Here is a 17,452-nt window from a genome sequence, read left to right on the forward strand (position 1 = left end):
GGGGGGGGGGGGGGGGAGAGAGAATCCCAAGCAGGCTCCATGCTGATAGCATGGAGCTCGATCCCACGAACTATGAGATCATGACCCAAGCCAAAATCAAGAGTTGGATGCTTAACCGACTGAGTTACCCAGGTGCCCCAAATCTGGTCATTTTTGGTTTTACTTATGACTCTGGTTGTACATCTTGTTTTTTTGCATTTCTTAGAATGACCATACTTTGAGTATCAGCAATTTCTCAGTAATATTCTTTTTTTTTTTTTTCAAAATTTTTAATGTTTTATTTATTTCTGGGAGAGAGAGAGACAGTGTGAGCAGGGGAGGGTCAGAGAGAGAGGGAGACACAGACTGAAACAGGCTCCAGGCTCTGAGCTGGCAGTCAGCACATAGCCCGACGCGGGGCTCGAACCCACAAACCGCGAGATCATGACCTAAGCAAAAGTTGGACGCTTAACCGACTAAGCCACCCAGGCGCCCCATCTCAATAATATTCTGAAGGTCGATGAAAGTGATTACATAATGTAAATGGAACTTCTTGAGGGAGGCATGAGACCATGATAATTAGTTCTATGAATACATAATTGTCAAGTCTTAGTAGTTTTTAGATTGTCCTATTTCTTTCATAGGTCCTTTGTTTGAACATTTTTTAGCATTTAGATATCCATAAGTCTCTTTAATTGATTATTAAGAACACTTGCAATATACATATCAGATATATTGAGTTGAACATGGGCTTTGGAATGTTTCATGTGTTCATTTCCTATCTTAAGTCTTTGTCCCAAAATTCTTAATAAATTCTAGGCTTGAAAAGCCAACTCTAATTAATAAGTATTGTAATCTGATCAGTAATAGTCACTATGTCTTCTGAGAGTCACAGACATTCCAGACCTCAGTGATGCCTCTTTTTCTTTTGATATCTCTTTGCTTCTCCTTTCTTTCTCTGTCTCAAAATTCCTTTTTCTCTTTTCTCTTACCCATTCTTTTGCATTGTCTATATAGACACCAACATTTCCAAATGTTTGTTATTCACATCTAGAAAAGCTGATTTGAGGAGACCTAATTCATATTGGTTTCATGTTTGTATTACTAGGCTGAGATTTTAAAACTTATGTATGAAAGATATTTGTGTTTTAAAGTTTTTATTTTAATTTCCACAGTGAATTTTATGAGTATCATGCACTAATGATGGAAGAGGAAGGAGCGGTGATTGTTGGGCTGCTGGTTGGCCTGAACGTGATAGATGCTAATCTCTGTGTAAAGGGAGAGGATTTAGACTCACAAGTAAGTGAAAGCGATGAGTACCAAATGCAGAGAATTGTTAGTTTGTGCTGTTCCTCTTGGATCCAGTTTATGACTCTTAAGTTTTAAACAGTGCTGTTAAACACAAAAGAAAAGAATGAAATTCAGTTGCATGTTAAATGTACTTCTAATATTTCTCCCCTTTAAATAAAAATAACATTATTTACTTTAGGTTGGAGTGATTGATTTTTCCATGTATTTAAAGAATGAAGAAGATATTGGAAATAAAGAAAGGTACGATTTTCATAAGTTATTTCACGTGTATTTTCTTACAAATACAAATTTTCTTGTAAAGAAGCTCTTTACAAATCACCATGGGGTCCATCTACTGATAATGTTGTTATTTCTTTTTTTGTGTGTGTAGTTCCTGCTTTATTTCCATATACAAGTTTCACAAAGCAAAAATCACTTAGAAGGAGGCTTTAATGTGAGGTATGACTTTTGGTCACACCTGTTCCTGAGACCCATTTAATATTCAGCTGTTTTTTGTGGTAAAAGAGATACAAACTTATTCACAAGTTTACAAATGCTGGTTTATTTCAAGATCTGTGTTTAAATTTAAAATATACTTATTCTAGCTAAGAGAAAGGATAACTACATAGCATAATAGAGTTGCTAATTATTGCTATATGGCAGTCATATCAGAAATTTATGTACACTTTAAATTTATGGTTATATGTCAACCCTGGCCATCAATGGGGTGACAGATGTCACAGCCAGATTGCCCTCACATCCCAAATATATTTCAATAAAAAATATAATGATGCAAAAAAATTAAAAAAAAATTTTTTAATGTTTTATGTATTTTTGAGACAGAGACAGATCATGAGCTGGGGAGGACAGGGGGAGAGGGAGACACAGACTCTGAAGCGGACTCAGGCTCTGAGCTATCAGTCCAGAGCCTGATGTGGGGTTTGAACAAATGAACCATGAGATTATGACCTGACGCCTAACCAACTGAGCTATCCAGGCACCCATCTTTTTTATTTTTATTTTTTAATGTTTATTTCATTTTTGAGAGAGAGAGAGAGACAGAGCGTGAGCAGGGGATGGGCAGAGAGTGAGGGAGACACAGAATCCAAACCAGGCTCCAGGCTCTGAGCTTTTAGCACAGAGCCTGACATGGGGCCAGAATTCATGCACCACCAGATCATGACCTGAGCAGAAGTCAGCGCTTAACTGACTGAGCCACACAGGAGCCCCAATGCAAAAATAATTCTTAAATATACTTTTTAATGGTATTACTAAATAGATTACTTGTTAATACTAGACTTAACAAAGGTTGTAATTAGTACACAGCTTACTGCCTCCTTAATATAAAGGTTCTTGAATTTTATTTTAAAAGTAAGAAATGTAGGGTGCCTGGGTGGCTCAGTCTGTTGAGCATGCAGCTTAGGCTTGGGTCATGATCTCAGGGTTTGTGGGTTCAAGCCCCATGTTGTGTTCTGTGCTGACGGCTCAGAGCCTGGAGCCTCCTTCAGATTCTGTGTCTATCTCTCTCTGCCCCTCGCCTGCTCACACCTTGTCTCTGAGAAAATGAATAAAAACATTAAAAATTTTTTAAAAAATAAGGCAAGGTCATGTTTTTTTGCCATTATGTTTTACCACAGTTTTAGGTGATATAGACATTTGTGTAGTCCCAGTGAGTATCTTCAACTGACACAAATCTACTTTTCACCCTCTTTAGGAATGTTCAAATCGCTGCCATATTAGACCAGAAGAATTATGTTGAAGAACTAAATAGACAACTGAAGTAAGTATTATGGATACTTGAATACTTAGTACATTTGTAACTATTGTCTTAGGGGTTTTCTTCATCCTTTTCAGGTCAGTTTTACCCTATTCCTTCCTACCAAACATCTTTGAGATTAGGTTGTGGAAGTAGAGAGTAGAAATTAAGAATACAGAGAATTATTTAAAAAAAATTTTTTTTAAATGTTTTATTTATTTCTGAGAGAGAGAGACAGCATGATCAGGGGAGGGTCAGAGAGAGAGAGGGAGACACAGAGACCAAAGCAGGCTCCAGGCTCTGAGCTGGCTGCCAGCACAGAGCCAGATGTGGGGCTCGAACCCACGAACCATGAGATCATGACCTGAGCCGAAGTCGGACGCTTAACTGACTAAGCCACCGAGGCGCCCCAAGAATACAGAGAATTCTTGGAGATAGTTAATTTTCAGTAAAAAATGAGTCATTTTCGTATTGGACCTTTAGAGAATTTAAAGATAGAGTTTTTGAAGAGGAGTAAAAAAAAAAATAAAGATATAATTTCAGGGGCATCTAGGTGATCAGTTGGTTAAGTGTCTCACTGTTTAAAATTTTTTTTTTTTTATTTTGAGAGAGAAAGAGAGAGTGCGCACGGGGTTGGGGCAGAACAGAGAGAGAGTATGCATGGGGTTGGGGGGAATTCTAGGCAGGCTCTGCAGTATCAGCACAGAGCCCAGTGTAGGGCTTGAACTCACAAACCATGAGATCATGACCTGAGCTGAAATCAAGAGTCTGTCACTCAACCAGCTGAGCCACCCAGGCACCCCTAGTGTCCCACTCTTGATTTTTTGTCATGACCTCACAGTTTGTGAGTTTGAGCCCTACGTCTGCACTGTCAGTGCAGAGCCTGCTTGGGGTTCTCTCTCTCTGTCTCTCTCGAAACAGTTAAACTTAAAAAAAAAGATAAAATTCCAAACTTATCCCTGTACCTTGAGAAAAAAAAGCTCAATATAGTGGAAGTTTATATCATTTTCATGGTTCAAAAATTCATTTTCCTACTTCAGTGAGCTTCATGTGTAAATGTGGCTGTTGCCTCCCATGGTGGAAGTTTTTTCCTCACAGGGTCACCTGGGCATTGAAGCTGTCGATGAATACTCTGGGAAGAATTTCTGAGATCTGTATGTAAGATAGTATAGTGCAATTCTGTTTAATAGAAGTTTAATGTGAGTCATACAGATAATTTAAAATTTCTAGTAACCATATTAAAAAGAAACATGAAATTATTTTAAAAATGTATTTTATTCAGTCCAGTATATACCCAAAATTTAACATTCAGTACAAAAATTTTTCGTGAGATATCTTATATTCTTTTTTGTATTGTTTTTTACAATCCAGTTTGTAATTTACACTTAACGACACTTTTCAGTTTGGACAAAACAGCACAGGTATAGTGAGGAATATTTGCTGCATAGTTAGAAATGGACTGTTCCTAGTAATTAAAAGGACTAGCCAAAATGGCATTCTCTGGGTGATGGGATTATGAATAATTTTCTTTTATTCTTTCTACTTTTCTGATTTTCTGTGTTTCAGTAAGGAGAAAATACAATTAAACATTTTCCCATTAAAAAATTTTTTTTATAGTTTTTATTTTTGAAACAGGGAGAGACAGGACATGAACCAGGGAGGAGCAGAGAGAGAGAGAGACACAGAATCTGAAACAAGCTCCAGGCTCTGAGCTAGCTGTCAGCACAGAGCCTGACGCGGGGCTCGAACCCACGAACTGTGCAATCATGACCTGAGCTGAAGTTGGATGCTTAACCAACTGAGCCACTCAGGTGCCCCTAAATTATGTGTATTAAATCATTCACAGCAATACTGGTGCCTTATTTTTGTACATTTTATGTATTTAAAAATGTTTCATTGTTTTTCTAATTAGAAAGTTTTTGTATATTTAGAATATTTCAAAAATATAGAAAATTGATATAGGAAATAGAACTCATATTATCCTTTATTCAAAAAAAACCTCTACTGAGGGTTGTTGTTTTTTTTAAATTTTTAAATGTTTTTTATTTATTTGTGAGAGCGAGAGAGAGACAGAGAGAGACAGACAGCGTGAGCAGGGGAGGGTCAGAAAGAGGGAGATACAGAATCCGAAGCAGGCTGCAGGCTCTGAGCTAGCTATTAGCACTGAGCTCTGAGTTAGCTGTCAACACAGAGCCTGATGTGGGGCTTGAACCCCCGAACTGTGAGATCACGACCTGAGCCGAAGTCGGACTCTTAACCGACTGAGCCACCCAGGCGCCCCAAGGTTTTATTGTTTAAAAGTGCTTTTTGAGGGGTACCTGGGTGGCTTAGTCAGTTAAGCATCTGACTGTGGCTCATGTCATGATTTCACAGTCCATGAGTTCGAGCCCCGCATTAGGTTCTGTTTCTCTCTCTTTCTCTGTCATTTATTTTAATGTTTATTTTTGAGAGACAAAGACAGAACATGAGCAGGGGAGGGGCAGAGAGAGAGGGAGACACAGAATCACAAGCACAGAGCCTGATGTGGGGCTTGAACCCACAGACCATGAGATCATGACCTGAGCTGCAGTCAGACGCTTAACCGACTGAGCCACCCAGGCGCCCCAAAAAGTGCTTTTTTGATTAATATTTTATTGATTCCTACATAAAAGGTAGGGCAAATATTATTGCCTGATTTATAGATAAGGAAACTAAAGCTTAGAAAGGTTTTACAGCTTTCATGGTGACACAGGAAGTAGAAAACTTTGGTCTTCTGTCTCTTAGTCCCATACCTGTTACATCTCACCATCCAGATACCCTGGTGGTGGTTTTGAAAAACTCAAGTTGTTTACCTGAGAATGATTATATTTAAAAATGATTAAATATGAATGAAAAAACATTTTTCTTGTTTCACCAGTTAAGGTAAAATGCCAATATTTATTTCTTAGGCTGGTATAAAATGTGTTGAAATTTGTTATAGATTTTATTGTGATATATGCAGCATATTATGTCTTAGAAAGTGTGAGATAGTAAAATCAAGGCCTTGAAAAATAGACTCAATTAAATGTACAATAATATTCAGTCTTGATCAGTTAAATAAAAATGCAAAAAACCATTGTTCATGTGGCATAACATGACTTTTCACTATATCCTTGAAAGTCAGGGTGTTTTCTTAGCTGCAGGCTGACCAGGTACCTGATGGGTATTCAATATTCACAGTTCTCAAACTGTGGGTGACTGTAGAGGTCTTTAAGTTGTTATGAAAGTGGATAGGGGAACAGAATGAAGTGTGTATTGGAGACCACTGTATAAGCTTCATTCAGCCACTTAATTATAAAGTAGATATTTAAAGTTCATCCATTAAAAAATAATTTTGAATTTAATGTTAACAATATTTGATAATCTTTGTATGGAATCCATTCCTAAGTATTATAAATTAAATTATGAAGGAGTTTAAGAAGACAACAAAAAATAATGAGTAGCATAAAATGTATTAAAATAGAGTGATTCTTTTTCTACAGTCTTTATTGCTGTCCTAGGCAAATGAAGTTATCTAATGAAATTTCTCACACTCAAAAATTCAGGGCTATGTGTTAACTAGTCAGAATTGAAATAAAAACTTTTCAAAACAGAAACAAAACAAGGACAAAAAGGATTAGTTAAACTTCAGGAAAAAAAACTCAGGGCAATTGATACTTGTTAGTATAAAATACCTTTTTTTTTTTACCTTTGTGAGTTTGTGTGATTTGAATGAATTTTTTTCTTTATTAATTTCAGCAGCACAGTCAGCAGTCTCCATTCAAGAGTTGACTCCTTAGAAAAGTCAAATACTAAGCTGATTGAAGAGGTATTGTAACCCAGCCATGGATAATTGTCTTTTATGGACCTACTATTTGTGAACCTTTTCCATTTTAAGTATGAATACATTAAACATGTGCATGTGCACAGGCACATTTTTATCATTATGGAGTATTTGCAATGTTGTTGTAATTGATGATTGTAAGTTCTAGAGAAACCACGTATTCTCAGGCAAATTCTCAGGTCAGTCTGTGAGTCGTTTGACATACTTCTAGAAATGAGTTCCAAAATGTCACTCCTATAAGCTCTTCTATGAATAAATGTGATTCTCATTGTAAAATCTGGATGACCTATAGGTAGTGACTCACCTATAGTTAGAAATTTCTGTCAAAGTGATACTGTCCCTCTTTTTGTATGATTCACATTCCTTTTCTTACCAAGCACCACTACGTGATCGTGCCCACCCTTTCTCCACCCCTCCCAAGTATGAAACTCATCCCATCTGTTCTGGTTTCCTTCATTGTCAAAATGGCTGGCTATCTGGTGGTCCCAGAGCAGAAATTTATCTCTGCTCTTTTTTTAATACTGTTTGTAAAGTTACTTTAAGATAAATTTTTTTTTTTTTTTTAATCAGAGTTACTGCTTTGTATTTTCAGAGTTATTTTAGGGTAGGAGGAAGAAATCTGTTATGAGTGCTGTGAACCCTACTTTCTATGTTAATTAAAATTCTTATTTTAGAAGTGGCCTAATTTTTCCAAATCAGAGAGCACATGATTATTTGCATGATTGCAGTTTAGAATCCGTCTTTATTTTGATATTTTGGGACCGTTTGATAGTTTTGTGGGTTTTTTTTTTCTTTAATTTTAAGTGTATTCATTAATTCCCATCACCTATTTCACCCTTCCCCCCACCTCCCTCCCCTCTGCTAACCATCAGTTTTTTCTCTATAGTTGAGTTTCTTGATTTCTCTTTTTTTTTTCCTTTGCTCATTTGTTTCTTAAATTCCACATGAATGAGATCGTATGGTATTTGTTTTACTCTGACTTATTTTGCTTAGCATTATACTCTGTAGCTCTATCCATCATGTCATTGCAAATTGCAAGATTTCATTCTTTTTTATGATTGAATAATATTCCACTGCATATATTTTACCATTTTTAAAGTTTTATTTTTTATTTATTTTTAAATATAATTTTTTTTTTTTTTTAGAATTTTTTTTTATTTTTTTAATGTTTTATTTATTTCTAGGAGAGAGNGAAGTGCCCTCCTCAATGCCCACAACTCTTTTTTAAAAATGTATTTAATGTTTATTTTTGAGAGAGAGAGAGAAAGAGAAAGAACACAAATAGGGGAGGAGCAGAGAGAGAGGGAGACTGAATCTGAAGCAGGCTCTAGGCACTGAGCTGTCAGCACAGAGCCCAGTGTGGCTTGGAGTTGTGAACTGCAAGATTGTGACCTGAACTGAAGTCGGATGTTTAACCAACCAACCCAGGCACCCCATATACCACAACTCTTTTATCCATTCATCAGTCAAGAGATACTTGGGCCACTTCCGTAGTATGGCTATTGTAAATAATGTTGCAGTAACCATAGGGATGCATGTATCTTTGAATTAGTGTTTTTGTATTTTTTTTGTAAATACCCAGTAGTGTGATTACTGGATGGTAGGATAGTTCTATTTTTTAGTTTTTGAGGAACCTCCATACTGTTTGCCTCAGTGGCTGAACTAGTTTATATTCCTACCAACAGTGCATGAGGGTTCCTTTTTCTCCACATCATTGTAAACACCTGTTGTTTTTTGTGTTTTTGATTTCAGCCATTCTTAACAGATGTGAGGTTATCTCATCATGGTTTTGATTTGCATTACCCTGATGATGAGTGATGTTAAACATCTTTTCACGTTTGTTGGCCATCAGGACCATTTGATAGATAGATTGGGACCATTATAGAGAGCTGCTTACTAGTTTGTGCCTCTTCTTGGCCTTTGGCGTACTGTAAAGTTCAAGTTATATCCCTGATGAAGTGTTCAAAAATTTATGTACAAACCAGCTTTAGGGATAGTCCCTACTTTCCTTTCTTGGAGTCCCTCTTTTCACTCTAGGTGTCAGAACCAAGCTGCTCAGTCATTCATGTTTACCTCTGATGTTGAGAAACGTCTCATATTTGTGATGGTCACTCAGTATTTTTCCTATGTTTCAGCGAGTGTCCTATTTGGTTATCGTGAAGGTCTGTATCACATTTTCAATGAAAGCACAGCCTTCTTTCCTTATAGATCTTGTCTTTACACAGGTCTTTACAGTCTTCTTGTTTCCTGGAATTTTGTATTCAGTAAATATTATAAGTCAGATAAGCATAATATGTTTTAGCTAACATTTTGACTAATAAAAGGCAATACTAGGAATAAGAGTATAATTTTTTTTACTGGTATCTTGGGATAACAGCACATTTTTCTTATGAATACTTCTGTAGATGTGAGACATTTGACTAGCTTTAGGATTTTATATTTTGTTGTTTATAGCCATGAACATACTGTAAAGCAAGTATAAGTAATAGTGTTTAAATTTTTTTCTTGCCCTGTTCTGTAATTTTTAGTTAGCAATAGCAAAGAATAATATCATTAAACTCCAAGAAGAAAATCATCAATTACGAAGTGAAAATAAATTGATTTTAATGAAAACACAGCAGAACCTAGAGGTAAGTATAGACTGCAAACAGACCATCTTGTGTCAGAAATTGCCACTTTGGGGAACTTTTGCATAGACTGGATATTTATTTCTGGGCTGTATTAATAGTAGTGATTACACAGTAAAAACTTCTATATTTTCTTCCTAGGTTACCAAAGTAGATGTGGAAGCTGAGCTTCAAACATATAAGCATTCTCGGCAGGGGCTTGATGAAATGTATAACGAAGCCAGAAGGCAGCTTCGAGATGAATCTCAGTTAAGACAAGTAGGTATTATTAGCAAAATATAATTATAATAATTTACCCTTTAGCAAGTACCATTTAAAATCTCTTTTTTAACCTTATCTTCCTTGGTGTGGGATAGAAATTTCACCCCCTTACAACTCCCTCAAATTCTTTAAGCTCCCACTTTATCAATTGCTTTTTAAAAGTGTTCTTAAAATTTTTTTAAAGTTTATTTATTTATTTTGAGAGAGAGAAAGAATCCTAAGAGGCTCTCTGCTGACAGTGTAGAGCCCAATGTAGGGCTTGAACTCATGAAACATGAGATCATGACCTAAGCCAAAACGAAGAGTCAGACAGACACTTAACCAACAGAGCCACCCAGATGCCCCTTTAAAGTGTTTTTAGGGGCGCCTGGGTGGCTCAGTTGGTTAAGCGCCCGACTTCGGCTCAGGTCATGATCTCATCGTTCCTTGGTTTGAGCCCTGCATCGGGCTCTGTGCTGACAGCTAGCTCAGAGCCTGGAGCCTGTTTGCAGTTCTGTGTCTCCCTCTCTCTTTGACCCTCCCCTGTTCACGCTGTCTCTCTCTCTCTCTCTCAAATAAATTAAATAAATAAATAAAAACATTAAAAGAAATGTTTTTAAACTGGGGTGCCTGGCTGATTAGGCTAAGCATCCAACTTAGACTCAGGTCATGATCTTGCAGTTTATCAGTTTGAGCTCCGAACTGGGCTGAGTGCTGACAGCTCAAAGCCTGGCGCCTGCTTAGGATTCTGTGTCTCCCTCTCTTTACTCCTCCCCAGATTGTGCTATGTCTCTCTCTTCCCCTCTCTCTTTACCCTTCCCCAGCTTATCCTATGTTTGTCTCTCATTCTCTCTCAAAAATAAACATTAAAAAATAGTTTAAAAAATTGTTTTTAAACTGTTATAATCTGTGAAGTGAGTGGATTGTGACCAGCATTAAAAAAATGAAATAGAATAGAATGATGTATTCAGATATGAGTAAAATCATATTTAAGTTTTTATTTATTAAAAAAAATTTTTAATGTTTGTTATTGAGAGAGAGAGAGCACGAATGGGGGAGAGGCAGAAAGAGAGGGAGACAGAGAATCCGAAGCAGGATCCTTGCTGTCAGCGCTAAGCCTGATATGGGGCTTGAACCCATGAACTGTGAGATTGTGACCTGATCCGAAATCAGACACTCAACCGACTAAGCCACCCAGGCACCCCAAGGTTTTATTTATATATTTATTTGAGAGAGAGCACCAGTTGGGGAGGGGAAGAGAGAGAAGGAGAGAGAGAATCTTTAGCAAGTTCCACATTATCCCCACAGAGCCCCATGTGGGGCTCAAACCTATGAACCACGAGATCATGACCCAGGCTGAAATCCAGAGTCATAAGCTTGAACCCACAAACTGTGAGATCATGACCTGAGCCGAAGTCGGATGCTTAACTGATTGAGCCACACAGGCTCCCCTCTGATGTAAAATTCTTAAAGAGAGGAAGAAATTAAAACTGTGAAGTGAGATTTTTGAGTTACTTTTGGCCTTCACTTTTACTGACTCCTTTTTTTCTTTGGTTAAGAAAAATTAATACTAAATTTATGAGGCCTAAAAATACTGAATTCTTGAAACTAGTGTAATCGTGATAATTAACAGAATATAGAAAATGCTTTCATTTTAGCAAAATATGCAGTTGAAAATATTTAGAATTTTATTGGGGTGCCTGGATGGCTCAGTCGGTTGAATGTCTGACTTTGGCTCAGGTCATGATCTCATGGTTTGTGAGTTCAAGCCCCACATAGGGCTCTGTGCTGACAGCTCAGAGCATGGAGCCTGCTTGGGCTCCTTGTATCCTGTATCTCCCTCTCTCTCTCTTTCCTTCCCTGGCTCATGCTCTCTCTCTCCCACAAAAATAAATTTTAAAATATTTAAAAATATTTACAATTTCATGTTGTTACGGGACCTGGTTGATTCCCTTTAGTGGGGCTTATACCTCAAAAGAGTACTGTGCATATTGAATAGAAAATTCTATTTTCTCATTAACTATTCTCATGACCTGTTGTGTGTCTGATTTTTGACATCCTGAAGTGGTGTGTGAATTGAATATATGTTGAAATTGCAGGATGTAGAGAATGAGCTAGCAGTACAAGTCAGTATGAAACATGAGATTGAACTTGCCATGAAGTTGTTGGAGAAAGATATCCATGAGAAACAAGATACTCTGATAGGCCTTCGGCAACAACTAGAGGAAGTTAAAGCAATTAACATCGAGATGTATCAAAAGTTGCAGGTAAGGATCATTCTTAAATTCTTGGAATTTGTTGAGTTGAATGGAATTGAAAATGACTATATGAAGAATTTGGTTTTTAAGGGATGAGTCATTTTAACTGTGTCAATGTTGGTAGTAAAAACCAGTGACTTTTTATTCAAGGTTAAGAAATGGAACACTGGATAAGGTATCAAAGAACAAACAAAATCACCTATCTGATTTCCTTTTTAAATGCCGAAAAGTTAAGTATGACAATTAAATCTTTGGGAAAATTCAATCTAAATATGCAGGACATTTTTGTGAATTCTTTATACAATGTAATCCTGAGAAAGATTTAATTTTTTTTTAAGATTTAATTTTTTTTAAGTAATCCCTACACCTAACAGGGGCTCATACCACCCAGATCAGAGTCACACAGTCTGAGTTAGCCAGGGACCCCAAGAAAGATTTAATTTTAATTGAAATGCTTTACTACAATAATTGTTATGGATTCTCTCATAAAGTGACATCACTATTTAAGTAGATTTGTTGCCAAAGCTCTTTACTATTTAATTTGAAATATTTTACATTGAAACTATTTTACATAGTTTATAGAGTTTATTTTGTAGTCTTCCAAAAACACTGAAGGCAGAGTGTGTGTGGTTTTTTTCTTTATTACATTACATTTTAATCGCAGACTAGTAGTCTACTGCTTTACTTTAAATCATAGAAGTATTTTGATCTACATCTTAATTCTGTTCATTTCAAAGTAAAAAATTCCATAGTGAAATGGCATATAAAACCTAAAAGTATTATTCAGATTTGAAAATCAAAGCCACTATAGTTTTTCTTTTTTCTAAATAGAGTTCTGAAGATGGCTTGAAAGAAAAAAATGAAATAATTGCCCGACTAGAAGAAAAAACCAATAAAATTACTGTAGCTATGAGGCAGCTGGAGCAAAGGTACAGCACTTCCAGTCTTAGTTTCTTTTTTTCCTTTTTTCTCCCTTTTCTTTATTCAACTCTGACACCTGCCACAAAAACCATTAGGAAAATTTAGATTAGGAACTTTTTTTTGTCTAGTAGGATTTTGCCTTTTTTGTTTTGGTTGTTGCATGGAATCAAGTTGCTTTATATTAGGCTGATTCATTTGAATTTACCATTTTGTGGATTTTTTTTTTTAAAAGGTGTAAGTAATATTGGCAATTTCATGTGGTTCTATCTATTACATAAAACAGATATGCAAGCAAAAACTTTAAAAAAGTGAAAAACTAACAAAATCTATGGTGGAATTATCCCTGATTGATTTCCATGCATATTGATTGTCATATCCTTTGTCATTCACCATCTGTTTATCTGAAATTAGGTTTTGAGTTGGCAGTTTAGTTGTGTTTCTTTGAGCTAGGACCCTCAACCAAACCAAGAAATAATTTTATTTAAATTGAATTGTTTTATATTGGCATTTTTCACTTCTATTGTTGGAAAATGTAATGTATTTCCATTGATCTGTCATGTTGGTGTCAACATATGTCTTACCATTGCTTTCTTTGAACCTACTTATGAAAAACATAACTATTAATGCTTTATTGACATGAATATTCTTTTATTGACATCCTCTTTCTTCTTTTTTCTTTTTTGTTTTCTTTATCCCCATTTTTACATTTTGGACATCTTTATTACCTTTTTCTGTCTTTGATTTCTGTCCATTCCATTATGAAGTGACAATGATTTGTTAACTCAAACTAGGACAATTGCAATGTCATTGGTGAAATATGCCAGCAGTGACACTCAGGACCAGTACAAGCTGGTCAAAGATATATCTTTCTGAAAACCACTTGTATTTAAACAGACTAAAAGAGAATCAGCAATTTTATAATATATTAAACAGAAAATAATTTATGCTATTAAGTATTTGAAAAGGGTATTAGGAGCCCCATATACTTCTTGATCAGCTGCTGTGGTAATACACTGCCATAAAGCAGAGTGGGTGCACTTGGATTTCCAAAAACACATTCCTCAAACCTTGTGCACAAGGACTGATTTGAGTATTGACCTTTTGGAGGTCAGGATTTTCAAGTGCAGTTTTATCTTTTTAGCTACTTTTTGATGGAAAATATAAACATTGTTTCAAAATAAGTTAACGTTTGGTTTCACAATGTGTTGGCACAAATTTTTTCCCTGTTGGCCCACTCTTTGCCTAATGGCTCCTTTACTGATTTTTAAATATGTTTTAAAATAGTTTATAACCCAGATTGGCCATTCTCTTGTGCTTTAGCAGCTCAGTTTTCCAGTTCCCTTAGCCCTCTTCTATGATAGCACAACTTGAAGCCCTACCTCACTGAATTTTATTTCAGTTTCTGTAATCTTAGAGAAATGCACTCCTGTCCTTCCACCTTAATTTTTAAATTTAGATTTAGAGATAACTTGAATGTTACTCTCTTTTGCTTAGCAGTAGCATTTATACTCCTAAAATGTGTCAGGGTTGCCCCATTGGTATGGTTTTAGGAAGAAAAGAGGCAGTTTTTTGGCTAGTTGAATAGAAATTTTGCCAATGATTCCCTATGAGGAGTTCATGTCTTTTGAATATGTGGGAAATGTTTTCTTATAAAAATATCAAAGTTAAATCTAAGAAATCCTAGATGGGAGTCAGGGAGTGGAGCTAAGCACAGGGAGAAGCAATGACTTAAAAACAGCAAATTAGAATCACATTTTTAGCTAATTTTTAAATGTCATTGATGAACAAAAATGATCTCTAGAGAATGTTGCCAACTAATACCATATTTTGAATCTTAACACACACGTGTGCACACACACAGTGCTTTTGGCATAATTTAGTAAATGCATAAAGATCCTACAGGGAAGACTTGGCTGTTATTTGAAGTAATTGCAGGTCATTGCCCTTGGCCTTGCAGCACATTTGATTCCTGGCATACACATCCTAGCACAGTAAATAACAAATGTGGCTTCTTCACTTAGTGCAGACATAAATACTATGCTTTACATGGTTTTGTAAAAAGACAGTAATGCACCTATTATACTTTCAAAGTTGATTCATTATGCTCTACATAAATGGTAAAGGCTGTATTGCTTTGCATTGTTAATTATGAACAAGAAATAAAACAAATTTGAAGATAGTATTCCGGGCATATTATATGTTATGTTGAAAAAAATCACAAAACAATTTCTAGACATTGTGTGGCTCTTTCACGTTTGAGTTTGTGAGTTTCCCCCCAAACTTTGTTTTCATTTAGAAATGTTTCTATTTCCCCATTTTTCTTTTATTTGTCTTCTTCACCCTTTTACACCCTAGTTCTAGCCTCAGTTTTACCCAAAGTTGATTTGAATTACACCAGATTGCAGCAAGCAGAGAAGGCACAAATGGAAGCTGAAGATGAAGACAAGAAATATCTACAAGAGTGTCAGAGTAAATCCGACAGTCTGCAGAAACAAATCTCCCAAAAGGAGAAACAGCTGTGAGTATTTCACTCTTGGAAACAAATACTTGTATTAACATAATCCCCACTGCCCCTTTTTGCACATCAAGGTGGGATACCTATATTTTTGTTTCGTTAATGATGCCAGCTAGATTGTGGAGTTCTCCTTGAAAAAAAATTAGAAAACATAATTATGATAAAACTTATGTTTTCAGATACTGAGTGTAATATTATGACCTTTATATCTCAAAAGAACTTACGTTATCGAAGAACATGTTTTCTGAAAACATTTTTATTAGTACTTCATATGATAGATCTGTATATCTATCACCAACTAGGAAGAAAGGATGTCAGTATATGTCATTGGACTGAAGAAAAAACAAGTTGCAGATACTTTGCGAAATACTCCATTTTTTATAAAATTAAAACCATGCATATGTCTATATTTATATATATAAAGAAAAGAGTTTTAAGAATTCAGATTCTGGTGAATGATTATCTCAGGGGAATGATGGCAGATTGACAGGCGTATTTTAGTTTGTACTTTATAAAAATCAGCATTTTTTCCCCAGTAAATATGTATGACTTTTGTTATTAAAATTAAACAATAGAAAATATTCTGTATCATATTTAATAGATCATTAAGACCACATGCCATTTATGATGTATAATTTGTTGAGCTGCAAGATTCCTTGATTGAGGTAATGTTAAGTTCTCTATTCTTGCTTATTTTCTAATAGTTCTGTCAGTTATCAAGAGGGGATTTCTTGAATATCCGATCTATAATTGTAGATATGGGTATTTCTACTTTTACTTCTATCAGTTTTGGTTCTTGTATTCTGAAGTTCTGTTTGGTGCCAGCACATTTAGGATTGTTAGCTATGTCTTTTTGGTGAATTAACCTTTTTATCATTATATGATATGCCTCTTTGTCTCTGATAATTTTCTTTATCTGATATTAATAGAGCCATAGCTGCTTTCTTTTGATTAATGTTGTAGTAAACAGAAAATTAATGTTTGAATTTTTCAGTCTTTAAACTTTTGGTCTAATGTTTATTATTATCAGTATATTTGAAATAAGTTTCTTATAGTTCACTTTTTTATCTTTTTTTTTTAAGTTTATTATTTTTGAGAGACAGAAAGTGCACATATACAAGCAAGGGAGTGGCAAAGAGAGGAAGAGAGATAATCCCACGTATGATCCACAGTATCAGTGCAGAGGCAGACACAGAGCTTGATCCCATGAACTGTGAGATCATGACCCGAGCTGAAATGAAGAGTTGGATGCTTAGCTGACTGAGCTACCCAGGCACCCCCTAACGAATCTCTTTTAATGATGTATTTAGTCCATTTACATTTAGTGTAATTGTTGATATGAGAGCTTAAGTTTTTTGTTTTGTTTTATTTTATTTTTAATTCCTTTATTTCATTTTCCCTGCCTTCTCATGAGTTGAATATAACTTAGAATTAATATTTGACTTATCTATAATGTTTTTAAGTACATTCTTTTGTATAGATTTTCTAGTGATTGCTCTAGATACGGTCTTATATATGTCTGCAGCTTTTCACAGTCTACTGGTGTTTTACTACTATGAATGAAGTGTGGAAGTCTTACCTACACTTAAGTCTTTTTTCTGTTCCCCTTTATAAAATTTTTTTTTCATGTTTATTTATTTTTGAGAGAGAGATAGAGCGTGAGCAGAGGAGGGGCGGAGAGAGGGAGACACAGAATCTGAAGCAGGCTCCAGGCTCTGAGCTGTTAGCATAATGCCTGACATGGGGCTCGAACCCATGAACTGTGAAATTATGACCTGAGCCAAAGTAGGACACTCAACCGACTGAGCCACCCCGGCGCCTCTGTCCACTCCCCTTTATAACAAAAGTTGCTTAAATATTTTCTCTGCATAATATTGAGAACCACATCAGACAGTATTAGAAAGTTTTTATTTATTTACTTTTTAAGTAAACTCTAAGCCCAGTGTAGGGTTTGAACTCACAACTCTGAGATCAAGAGTTGCATGCTCTACAGCCAAGGTAGCCAGGTGCCCCCACGTCAGACAA

The 17,452-nt window shown here is 35.7% G+C and overlaps 1 protein-coding gene across 7 annotated transcripts in view; it reads left to right on the forward strand.

Moving 5' to 3' along the window:
- Positions 1–17,452, forward strand: part of RUFY2 (RUN and FYVE domain containing 2) — a 45,128-nt gene that overhangs the window by 9,413 nt on the left and 18,263 nt on the right. For 2 of the 7 annotated variants that reach the window (XM_077778679.1, XM_077778677.1), the window contains exons 5-13: positions 1,155–1,278; positions 1,469–1,530; positions 2,984–3,049; positions 6,782–6,851; positions 9,395–9,496; positions 9,635–9,751; positions 11,833–12,000; positions 12,823–12,920; positions 15,311–15,430. In XM_077778679.1, the coding sequence (XP_077634805.1) occupies positions 1,155–1,278; positions 1,469–1,530; positions 2,984–3,049; positions 6,782–6,851; positions 9,395–9,496; positions 9,635–9,751; positions 11,833–12,000; positions 12,823–12,920; positions 15,311–15,430 (927 nt within the window). Of the gene's footprint in view, positions 1–1,154; positions 1,279–1,468; positions 1,531–2,983; positions 3,050–6,781; positions 6,852–9,394; positions 9,497–9,634; positions 9,752–11,832; positions 12,001–12,822; positions 12,921–13,676; positions 15,092–15,267; positions 15,431–17,452 lie in introns of those variants that run through there. The other 5 variants (XM_077778678.1, XM_077778683.1, XM_077778682.1 and 2 more) reach the window with 5 other exon arrangements.

The sequence above is a fragment of the Crocuta crocuta genome, unplaced genomic scaffold (genome assembly GCF_008692635.1).
Source record: "Crocuta crocuta isolate KB4526 unplaced genomic scaffold, BGI_CrCroc_1.0 scaffold167, whole genome shotgun sequence".
NCBI lineage: Eukaryota > Metazoa > Chordata > Mammalia > Carnivora > Hyaenidae > Crocuta > Crocuta crocuta.